The 11,610-nt window shown below is 41.3% G+C and overlaps 2 protein-coding genes and 1 pseudogene across 3 annotated transcripts; all 3 read right to left on the reverse strand.

The window, feature by feature from the left end:
- Positions 1 to 1,435: 1,435 nt before the first annotated feature.
- LOC125208524 (polyphenol oxidase I, chloroplastic-like) lies at positions 1,436 to 4,202 on the reverse strand. The gene is made up of 2 exons (XM_048108158.1): positions 3,616 to 4,202; positions 1,436 to 2,677 (listed from the first exon to the last, which is right to left on the reverse strand). The coding sequence occupies exons 1-2, from the start codon at positions 4,185 to 4,187 to the stop codon at positions 1,558 to 1,560; spliced, it is 1,692 nt and encodes a 563-aa protein (XP_047964115.1). The 5' UTR covers positions 4,188 to 4,202; the 3' UTR covers positions 1,436 to 1,557.
- A 3,330-nt stretch (positions 4,203 to 7,532) lies between these two features.
- LOC125203223 lies at positions 7,533 to 8,656 on the reverse strand (annotated as a pseudogene).
- A 772-nt stretch (positions 8,657 to 9,428) lies between these two features.
- LOC125204376 (purine permease 3-like) lies at positions 9,429 to 11,557 on the reverse strand. Of its 2 annotated transcripts, XM_048103030.1 has the most exons (3): positions 10,780 to 11,557; positions 10,121 to 10,340; positions 9,429 to 9,605 (listed from the first exon to the last, which is right to left on the reverse strand). In XM_048103030.1, exons 1-3 carry the CDS (start codon positions 11,482 to 11,484, stop codon positions 9,547 to 9,549), a joined length of 984 nt encoding a protein of 327 aa, XP_047958987.1. In that variant the 5' UTR covers positions 11,485 to 11,557; the 3' UTR covers positions 9,429 to 9,546. The 2 variants fall into 2 exon arrangements, with proteins under 2 accessions (XP_047958987.1, XP_047958986.1); XM_048103029.1 differs by lacking the exon at positions 9,429 to 9,605 and having other exon boundaries at positions 9,813 to 10,340; positions 10,780 to 11,552.
- Positions 11,558 to 11,610: the final 53 nt, after the last annotated feature.

Here is an 11,610-nt window from a genome sequence, read left to right on the forward strand (position 1 = left end):
CAGTAGAAATAGATCCTGGGACCTGTGGGTTATGGGCCCATATGGGCCCACCATGCTTCCGCTCCGCCGCGCCACTCTGATTTATTGATTATGTTCATCATCATTTAGTCAATTTCAATGTTTACATTTAATATGAATAGTGATCACCAACTGGTTTATTGAATGGGAAGTTAACAAGATAATTATACAAAATAAAAGACTGAAGAACACAAAATCGGAATAAATCAATATAGTTTAATTATAAAGTATTTTTGTATGTGTACTTTTTCCATATCCTCTCCCTAAAGTATCAATAATCATTCTTCATTTGCCCACGATAAAAAGATGAATAGTTAACCTGGTATAGTTACAAGTTTCAACTTTTAAGGCATGTCATTTTTGTTCATAAAATTTCATCTCTAGATGAGTTATCATCCTTACCAAACATGGTCTAAAGATACAAGCTGCTAGAAAGCTTCATCCTTGCGTCAAATTTCCGTGTCTCACACTATGGCACATATTTAAAGTTGGTGCGTGTTACTGTAGGCGTTTTAATTCGGAAGGGATCAGCTAAGTCATTTTATAAAACATTTGCTGCTACACTAATAATAAATTGACATGTGTGCATTCTTTAAAAAAATAAAAAATAAATTAAATCCTGCGTGGCATCTCTTCATCGGTCACTCACGATTAATTCAACTTTCATTTCATCTTCCCTTACAACTCTATGCATCTTCCTCACAAATCTCTTGCTGAATTCAACTTCATTTTGATATCTTCCCCACAAATCTCTCTAAACCCGGCGGTGCACCTGCGGCGGGGAGGGAAGTTGCAGTCCAAGTGTCCAACTTCTAGAGAGCAGACCAAAACTTAGGGGTTGTGATAGATCGGGGATCAGAGGAAGTCATCGTTGGTGGAGGCGAGGAGGGCGAGCCTCTCAGGTGACGACGGAGGATTCCACGGGGATTCTCGGTGTGATGAAGGGCGCCGGAAGAAAAATCTGAGCAACCAGTTCAGGCGGGTGGTGGGGCGAGCGGCTGCTATTTGGTGGAGATCGAATCGGCGAGACGAATTGTAGGTGACTCGAGAGGTGGTGGTGGACTGGAGGAAGTTATCGGCGGGGAGAACGTAGTTTGGAAGGGGGGCGAGAGAGAGGCAGAGGTGGTGGTGCTTTGGCTTTTTACCGGCGGCAATATGATGTTCAAAAGGTTGGAGAGTTGTGGGAAAGTTGAAATGAATGTTGAATTCAGCGAAGTGTGTGACAGGAGGAAGAGATTATTGGTGTAGCAGCAAATGTTTTATAAAATGGCTTAGCTGATCCTTCCGTGTTTTAATATGGAGTACTATTAAACCAAAAAAATTTTAATGCATCCATTGATCTTTGCCAACCTACTCATTAATTGATTCGCGACAAGCAATTATTACTATAGAGTATAGACTATAGTCTAAATTAAAATAACCAAAACAAGGGGACAAACGTTTATTCAAACAAAAGGGAAACACACACAACAAATCCACTTATTCTCACAAGTCTTTGCATAAACCACACAAGACTCAAACCCAAACGCAAGTGCAGATTCAGGCGCTCGGCGCCTCCACAATCTTAATCCCACCAATGGTGACGGCCTCGCCGTTGATAAGCGGCACAATCGTGACCACCACCGTATCATCATCCGCAATATTAATATTCTCATACAGCTGCTTCAAGTTCAACCGCAGATCACTCACACTATTCTTCGCCTTCACCCTATGCGGCAGCTGCGTGAAACCCCCCGCATACTCCGCCCTATCCACCTCCTCCGGCTTATCATCCTCATCGTTCACAAACACATCGAACTTAATCAGCTTCCGATTATCCGTCACTATATTCTCCAGCACCAGCACCTCATTATCCGCCTTCCCCACCGTCGGCTTCGCCACCAAAACCCTCGTCGTCTTCCTCAGCTTGAGAGGAAACACCTTCTCCGCCGTCTTCACCCCCTTCGACAGATCCTGGATGTTCACCGCCGCCGCCCTCCGCGGCGGCTTCGACCTCACCCACGGAATGTCCACGTTCTCATACTCATACCCCATCTTCTTATGGTTGAAACAGTCGGCCACTTTCACCCTCACCAGCTGCTTCTTCTCGTCGTAGAACAGGAACGACGCGTTGAGGTAGTCCGGGTCGGTTATCGCCTTCTGATAGTCGGCCGGGATGTCGTTCCATATCGTCCACATTCGGTCCACGTTCGCGTGGTGGGAGTAGAAGGCCGGGTCCCGGCCCGCGGAGTAGAAGTTTCCGATGTCTTCATTGTATTCGTTCCTGGGGTCCCCGAACCAGGCGTGGACCGCGGTGTGGGACCCCTTTTCGGACGTGCCCCCGTCCGGGTAGGTCGGGGGCGCGTCGCCGTCTCGGTAGGCTTTTCCCATGAAGTCGGTGGCGGAGGCTGGGGTGCCTATCATTTCGTTGTACATGAGGGTTAGGTTGTTGGAGATGATCTGGGCCGGGTCGGTGATGGTGCTGTTTAGGGCGAGGTTGAGGACCGCGGGCGGGCGGCGGTCTTGGTTGCGGTTCGGGTCGTAGAGGGACGAGTCCTCTTCGTCGAACATCCACGGGAGCTGCATGCCCTTTGGGTGGTCCCAGTTCCAGTACGGGAGGGCGAATGTCGGATCTTTCAGTAGATCTGCCATGATCCTCTCGTAGAAGTAGAGGTACCACCTGCGCATAGGCGGAGCCAGGAATTTAGTTCAAAGGGAAAAATATAAAAAGATGAAAAAAATTGAAATTTGAAGTGGAGCATTTATAAAGAAAATTAAAAAATTTAGAAAAATTAGTATACATAAAATAAATTGAAGTGGGGCAATTGCCCCTTATACACACTAAGTAGATTCGCCCTGCACCTGCGCGATAAACACGATCTTTAAATTTAAATACTTAGTAATTTAAATATTACTCACTTCTTTGTCCGTTCACAATTATTGGCACCTTTATTTTTTAATACTATATTATACAAGTAAGAGAGATAAAGAGAGAACAAAGTAAAAGAGAGAATTATTTTTTGATAAAAATAAAAATGACTTAATTAACTTGGAACTTACCAAAATAGAAAAATGATTCTTTTAACATGAAACAGAGGAAATACTACTTTTGGTGGAACCCTTCACAATTATTGACACTTTAATTTTTTTAATACTACTACTTTTGGTAATGGATCCCCACGTTCCATTAACTTATCACAATACTCACATTTTGTTATTATAACACTACTTAGCTATTTATAGTAAAAAGTGAAAAATTAATAGGAGACCGATTGAAAATGACAAAAGTGGACTGTTAATAGAGGACTTAGGAAGTACTCCCTCCGTTCTATAGTAATAGGGGCCTTTTTCCATTTTCGTCCGTTCCATAGTAATAGAGTCATTTCCCTTTTTAGTAAAAGTCAACACATTTTTCCACACCTACTTTACTCTCTCTCACTTTTTTCTATCTTCATCTCTTTACCTTTTTCATTTTTCACTTTATTCTCTTTTTACTTAACTCACCTAACACAATTTTTCTTAATCTCCGTGCCGAAAAGTTTTGCCTCCATTACTATGGAACGGAGGGAGTATACATTTTCGAGTACGGAGGGAATTTTTTAAAAAAATTAATAGAACCTGTGGAAGGGGAAGAAGAGCCAAGAGAAGTGGACTTGTATGTCGAGCCCCTCGTGGCCGACCTGGTCGTGGGCGCCGTTGCAGTAAGCGCAGTGGATGTTGGCCTGCTGGGTGAAGCCGCGGGGGTCGGTGGGGTCGGCCACGTCCAGATCGCGCATCATCTTCACGGCCCTCTTGTATTTCGCCACGTTGGCAAGGTTCAGCCGGTGCGCGGCCCGCCTCACGCGCAGCCGGTGAACGGGCGGGAGCTTGTAGTCCTTGATGACGTCAGAGGTCGGCGGGCAGCAGTTGACGTCGAGCGGGTCCTCGCCCACGTAGGCGACCCCGCAGCTCTTGAACTCGGGCGGGAGAAGCGGGGCCGCCTTAGCTAGTTTGGCATCAGAGACTAGGTTGGCCGCACCGTACATGCCTCCTAGCCCGAGGAGCATGTTGCGGCGGTCCACCTTGCCTTCCTCGGCCTGGCCGCCGCTGCACGAGACGTGGAAGCGGCGGCCCCGCCTTGCATTGGGGAGGAGGGAGGGCTTGGGGGCGGTGGTGCCGAGCACCGTGCATGATAGTTGAAGGGAAGCCATGCTTGGTGGTGATTGCATTAAGTGGTGGAGGTATTTATATTGGCTTTCTTGTGAATAAAAAAATAATTAAAATTAAAACAAATTAAATCAACAGTGGATGATGTACAATAATTGAAAGTGATTTTATATAAATATTGCAAAAATCACCAGTCACCAACGAAAATCACGTTTCTGTCTGTCGAGTTTGAAAAGTGATAACAAGAATAGTAGTGTGTAGAAATTATTGAGAAGCTTTATTATTAGCACCAGAATATATGTACCCATCAATAAAAAAAAAAATTCACTTTTATCACTTTTTGTTAGATTGTATCTTTATATTATTTTATCTTACCAATCGAACGCCAATCATGTGTATAAATAATTGCTTGAATATATATTCTCTTACTTGGGATTCCTTTGCCTTGGTAAATTTAATTTATAGTACTTTGCTATTCATAAATACTTTGTTGTCTTGTTGAAAAGGTGGTGCGAATATTAAAATTAAATTCGTACGACAAAATCATACTAGTGCTAAAGATTTGAAGTGGTCCAGGGTGCATATTAACCTTTTGTGCATAATGATACTCCCATTGCATTATTTTACTTGATAAAATCTCATCATGATAATTCTATTTATTTAATCGTAATTATTTTTGGTTAAGACTTAAGACAATTAGCTAAGTATTAGTTGTTCAAATATGTGACTTATTTAGAGTAATGGCACTTAATTAATCTATTCACTTGTAGGAGCTTGTCAATTAGGTAGATAGCTATCCTGCATTTGTTGAAAGTATATTTTTTATTTATAGCAAATGAGGTTTGAGCAGATGAATTTGTAGGAGTATATAAGTAATGACAGCAAGATTATGAAATTAGGTTTTAGATGTTTTTTTTTTATATTTTAAAACAAACTCAAATATATATATGGACCACATGAAACAAACTATAGGAGTAACTATAATTACGAGTTAAATTTATATAAATTGTACATACATAGTTCCCTAATTAAATAGAATCGGGTCTGTTTTATTTAAACCGATTCCATTATTAATTTTATCATACTATACCTTGACTAACTTGCCACTTTGTCCCTTTTTTTCTAATACAATGCACCTTTTCTTCCTGTTTCAATCATACTATAAAATTCCAATAATCATCGCAGTTTTCGTCAATGACAATTGACGAAATAATGTAAAAGGGAATAATACTTTTTTGGTCTCATTTATTTGATTTTTATTGATCAATACAATTTTGATTTGGTAAAATGGGGACGTTTTTATTTTTTATTTGAGGGAACTTCTTTTTTGGTCCACGAACTTTGCCAAAGTATCATTTTAGGTCCGTGAACTTTGAAAATATCATTTGAGGTCCATCAACTATGGGATAATATCATTTGAAGTACTCTTTTACTATTTCCAAGTTTTTTTCTGACGAAAATACCCTCAATACCTTAAATGGTACTCCCTCCGTCCCGGAGTATTAGACTCACTTCTTTTGGGCACATGATTTAAGGAATTGATATTTAAATAGTTAAAGTGTAGAGAGTAAAGTATGAGAGAGGGAAAAAGTAGGAGAGAGAAGAGAGGAAAAGTAGGTGGAGAATAAAATAAGATAGATGTTTTTTGCTAAAAAAGGAAACGAGTCTAATATGTTGGGACATCCCAAAAGGAAAGTTGGTCTAATACCTTGGGACGGAGGGAGTATATATTTTTAATAAACTTATCATATACTCATATTTTTTATAAATATCTTTACAATATATTTTTGACGATTTTTCTAAATATAATTTGACCTTCAATATTATCACTTAATTTTGTGACATGCAAGTTAAATTGCTTCTTCAATTATTTATATTAAAGAATTTTAAAATTGAATATAGAACTTCTTTAATAATAAAAAAATTGAATAAGGATTATTTCTTGCATGTAACAAAATTAAGTGATAATATTAAAGGTAAAATTATATTTAGAAAATTCATCAAAAATATATAGTAAAGATATTTATAAAAAATATGAGTATATCATAAGTTTACTAAAAATATATACCCTTAAAAATATTGAGGGTATTTTCGTCCAAAAAAATTTGGAAATAGTAAAAAAGTACTTCAAATGATATTACTCCATAGTTGATGGACCTCAAATGATATTTTCAAAGTTCACGGACCTAAAATGATACTTTGATAAAGTTCGTGGACCAAAAATGATGTTCCCTCTTTTTATTTTTTTGGGATTTTACTCCGTGATCTTTTTATCAAATTTGTAGGAATTATAGGTGCCAGCAACTTACCAACCAAAAAAATTAATTTGTAGGAATTATAGGAAAAATGATTGAAATATTTTTAGTGGAGAATGAGTTCACCTTATGAGAGGGAAGAAACTTGCCAAAAATAAAAAGGGGCTATATTTGTGGGACGAACCAAAATGCAAAAAGAAGACAATTTCACGGGACGAAGGGAGGGAGCGTACTATAATTTGAAATATAACGTGAGTATAATAATGAGTTCATAAGTGAGGTCCACTTGGAGGGAGTAATATTTTGTAGACAGGTAAAAATGACAAACAACATTTGGTGAACACTATGAATAAAAACCAATGCGCATGGGCCAAACCCAAATTCATCCTCGATACAAAACAAAATAGTAGTACTACGTATATATATTTGGGCTGCAATTTTAATAAGTTAATTTGACAAACCCAATATGAAAATACTTCAATTACTACTTTTTTTTCTTCTAATAAAAATCTCTCAGCTGGCTTCATAAGGCCTTGTGGTCTACCTAAATTTAAAAAATTGGCCACACTCGAAAATCACTAAAAAAAAGCTTGTACGGAGACCGGAAACACTTCGTAGAGATACCAAGGCTATCGATCATCGACTTATTCTCCGGCTCCGGCTAGGCAGTTGGATTGGTACTTTGTTGTTTTGTCTTGGATTTGTGTTGCGGTTTTAATTTGTCTCTTGTATGGTGCCATATACTCTGTTTTTATTTGTACTTTACATTGTGATAAGTTTGTCTGTCTTGGTGAGCAAGGTGAACTTGTGTTACTATCTTTGACAATTTTAGCATTTTCATTATATGGCTATAAAAATTTTGAGAATGTCTATTGAGCTATTAGACGCATTATACACTAATGAAACATAATGAAATATTGGCCACCAGATGGAGAAATCTTGCTCCCTAACTACCAAGAAACACTATTTTCAAAGTCGTGAGAATTTCTCTCTACACTAAAAAAAAAGTGAAATGCGATTAATGTTTCAATATGACCTTAAAGGCCAAGTTAGTACGTATAGCCGTTTTAAATAGCATGTACTCCTATACAAGAAAAGAAAAAAAAAACATACAAACAAAACAAGCGAGGAAACTCGTATATTTATTTAGAGTAAAGTCCAAAACTGGTCTTGAATTTTACGATTGAGACTGTTTCTGCAGTCAGCCCATTGTTATTAATATTTCCGATTTTGTTGCTTTTATCCGAGTTGGTGTCCTTGTTGTGTTTGATATCACCATAGAAATAGGAAATAAAACCCAAATAGAGAGAAAGAGAGACACACCCTTTTCAGCTCGGAATCTCTCGTGATAGAACACAACAGCCAACAATTTAGTGATGGGAAGGAAAACAGTGATGACGATACCTGATAATAGCGATGATGAGTAATAGATAGCTCCGATTGCACCCAAGAAGAAGCACTGAAAAGCTACGACGATGCAGACCACAACAACGTAGTATCTCGTCTCTCCCAGTTCGTATTCTTTCGCTTCTCTCGGGATTAGTTGGAAATCTTTGTTGACAATCATTCCGACCGTACAAAACGCCGTGGCAAAGAAACACATAACTAACTGAATCTCCAGAGCGAGGTTGTACGTCAGCGGCTGCATCGCCCGCTTGTACATCAGCTCAACCAGCGGCAGAATCAGTCCGTACAGCGCCGCCGCAATCAGCGTCAGGAAAAACCCCTGCAGATGCTCCCGTTCCGACCCGAGCGCCGCCGCCCCCAGCGTGAGCAGCGCCGCCGCGTTCACCGAGTAGGCCGCGAAGCGCTGCCTCACCAGCACGAGCGCGAGCGCCGCCGCGGACGCCAGCTGCGCGGCGAGGATCAGCGGCGGCGTCGACACGGGGAGCCGCGACACGCCGTGGGCGTACATGTAGTCGTCGAGGCCGGTGGCCGCGCCGACCGCGGACGCCGTGAGGAAGACGCGCGGCCGCATGAGGAGGAGGGCGCGATGGCGGGTCTTGCGGCGGCGGCGCGTGGAGGAGACGAGGAGGGGGATGAGGGTGATGGGCCAGCCGGCGGTCTGGAGGCAGCTGGAGAACCAGATGCAGTTGCCGCCGCGGAGGAAGTAGAGGCGCATTAAGAGAGGGCCGCCGCAGCTGCCGACGGCGAGGATGAGGCAGTTGATTATTAGATAAACCCGTTTCATGGCGGCGGTGGTGGTGGTTCGGTGTTCTTCCATTTGATGGCTCTGTTTGGCTAGGAATTTCTCCCCTTTAATCTCGGGTGAAAACATATATTCTTGATTCAAATTGAATAATGGTAACTGATTTTGACTTATACTCCCTCCGTTCCGGATAATTCAGGTCATTTTGACTGGACACGGGTTTTAAGAATTGTAATGAAAAGTGGGTTAAAAAAGTTAGTGGAATGTGGGTCTTATCTTTATACTCCATCCGTCCCATGTTATTTGTACTTTACTTTTCGGAACGTCACAAACTCCTTACATTATTTATAGTTTAAGTTAGAATTAATGTATTTAATTAATATGTTAGTTTAAGTTAAGAGGTCCTTTATTAAGTGACGTCTCATTGCACTTAAAATTCTAATTTAATTACACAAAAAAATCAATCTCAAATTTACGGCCTAAAATGAAAAGTGCGAGTAGCACGGGACGGAGGGAGTATATTAGTTTTATAATAAAATGTGAGTATGAATGAGTTAATGGAATATGTCAATATGGGGTACACTACCAAAGTGAAATGACACAAATTGTGTAGGATGGACCAAAATGGAAAACTGGGACGAATTATCTGGGATGGAGTGGGTATGTGAGAATGTCCAAAGTCACTTTCGGAGATGGCTTAATCCCATTAGCCCATTTAGCAGCCGTTTAGTCTAAACTAGCAATCATTTATCAAGGACTATTACAACAATAATATGTAATTTACTATGTTTGCGAATAAGATTTATGCTTTTCTATTTCGATCCGTCCGCAATTTCGGTTCAATTTTTTTACCGTAAATGGTAACGTTTTTAATTAATTCATTAATGAAAACAAATGCGCACCAAATGTTTGGCCCAAACCAGAATTCATCCCAAAATATGCAATCAACGGAATCTCAAGTAGAAGTAAAAGGCCCAAATCCATTACCCCAGAGCAGTATTAGGCCAACAATTGATGATGGAGTGTGCTTGAAATCCAAATCTTGGTCCCAGTTCTCTCTGCATTCCAAAAAAAAAAAGTGAAAAGCAATTGATGTTTATGACCTTAAAAGGCCAAGTTAATACTCCCTCCGTCCGTAAAACATAGTCCAATTTTACCATTTTGGACCTTTCGTGAAAGTTGTTCACTTTGCTTTTTTTCTCTTTATGGTAAATGATCTCCACTTTCCATTAACTTTTTACACTCACATTTTATTATAAAACTAATATATAAATATGAGACCTTCATTCCATTGATATATAGCCGTACTATAGCATGTACAAGAAAAGAGAAAAATAATTGTAACAAAAAAAGGGGAGGCAAAACCATATACATACATAATACTATTGTATAATGATCAAGAAAAACATTGATCAAGGTATAGAAGTTTGATCCGCCATTTCTGTTTCTGCAATCAGCCCATTTTGATTAACGGTGTCGACATCATCTTTGTTTGTGTTCGTGTCTTTATTGTGTTTGAAATCACCATAGAAATAGGAGATAAAGCCCCAAATCGAGAGAAAGAGAGAGATACCCTTTTCAGCTTGGAATCTCTCGTGAAAGAAAATGACAGCCAATAATTCAGTAACGGGAAGCATAATTGAGATGACGATGCCTGATAAAAGTGAGGATGAGTAATAGATGACTCCTATTGCACCCAAGAAAGCACATTGCAAAACTATTGCGCTGCATAACACAACAACGTAGTATCTTGTCTCCCCTAGTTCGTATTCTTTCGCTTCTCTTGGGATTGCCTACCAACCGAAACACAAAACCACCATTTATCAATTATCAAAACATAATTATCCGTACTCTTCATAATTGAAATTCACGCGGTTCTATCCTAAAACCAATTAGTGATCAATTTTCTTTTTACACTAACGGGGGAGTATTTAGTTTCGATTGGCAACAACTCACGACGGCACTTTTCGCTCGAGCATGAGTAGGTCTTTGTATTTGTCAATATCTGAACAATACTCCCCCGATCCTATTAAATGTCTCGTACTATTTCCTTATGTGGACGGTCCTCATAAATGTCTAATTTCACTTTTATTACTTTTAGAAAATGGATCACTCGTTCCACTCACTTATTCCAACAATTTCTTAAAACGCTCGCCGGTCAAATATGACATTTAATGGGGACCGGAGGGTATATTGTTTTTCGACGAGACAAATACAACATTGCAAACTTACCTGGAAATCGTTGTTGACGATCATTCCGATGGTACAAAACGCAGTGGCAAAGAAACACAAAACCAACTGAATCTCCAACGCGAGGGTGAACGTCAGCGGCTGCATCGCCCGCTTGTAAATCAGCTCAATCGCCGGCAGAATCAGTCCGAACAGCGCCGCCGCAATCAGCGTCAGAAAAAACCCAATCAGATACTCCCTCTTCGACTCCCCCTCCGGCCGGTCCCCGTCCGTGTGGAGCCCGAGCACCACCGCCCCCAGCGTCAGCAGCACCACCGCGTTCACCGAGAAGGCCGTGAAGCGCTGCCTCACCAGCACGAACGCGAACGCCGCCGTGAACGCCAGCTGCGTGGCGAGGATCAGCGACGACGTCGACACGGGCAGCCTCGCCACGCCGTGCGCGTACATGTAGTCGTCCAGCCCCGTCGTCGCCCCGAGCGCCGCCGCCGCGAGGAACACGCGCGGCCGCATGACGACGAGGGCGCGATCGCCGGCTCTGCGGCGGCGCGTGTAGGACGCGAGGAGGGGGATGAGGGTGACGGGCCAGCCGCCGGTCTGGAGCCAGCTGGAGAACCAGATGCGCTTGCCGCCGCGGAGGAAGTAGAGGCGCATTAGGAGAGGGCCGCCGCAGCTGCCGACGGAGAGGATGATGCAGTTGATTATCAGATAGACCCTTTTCATGGCGGTGGCGGTTTTGTCTTCTTCCATTTGATGGATTTGTGTTTCTCTTAACTTCTTGATTCAAAATCAGTAATGATCTAACAAAATCGAAGATATGTCCGAAGTCGCTTTCGCCGATGGCTTAATCCCATTAGGCCGTATTTAGCAGCTGTT

The sequence above is a fragment of the Salvia hispanica genome, chromosome 2 (genome assembly GCF_023119035.1).
Source record: "Salvia hispanica cultivar TCC Black 2014 chromosome 2, UniMelb_Shisp_WGS_1.0, whole genome shotgun sequence".
NCBI lineage: Eukaryota > Viridiplantae > Streptophyta > Magnoliopsida > Lamiales > Lamiaceae > Salvia > Salvia hispanica.

Excerpts from the sequence above, each read along its gene's own strand:
- LOC125208524 (XM_048108158.1), bottom strand. The coding sequence starts at position 4,187 with ATGGCTTCCCTTCAACTATCATGCACGGTGCTCGGCACCACCGCCCCC. Across the intron at positions 2,678-3,615 it reads CTCTTCTTCCCCTTCCACAG|GTGGTACCTCTACTTCTACG; the intron begins GTTCTATTAATT and ends GCCTATGCGCAG.
- LOC125204376 (XM_048103029.1), bottom strand. The coding sequence starts at position 11,484 with ATGGAAGAAGACAAAACCGCCACCGCCATGAAAAGGGTCTATCTGATA. Across the intron at positions 10,341-10,779 it reads TCGTCAACAACGATTTCCAG|GCAATCCCAAGAGAAGCGAA; the intron begins GTAAGTTTGCAA and ends TTCGGTTGGTAG.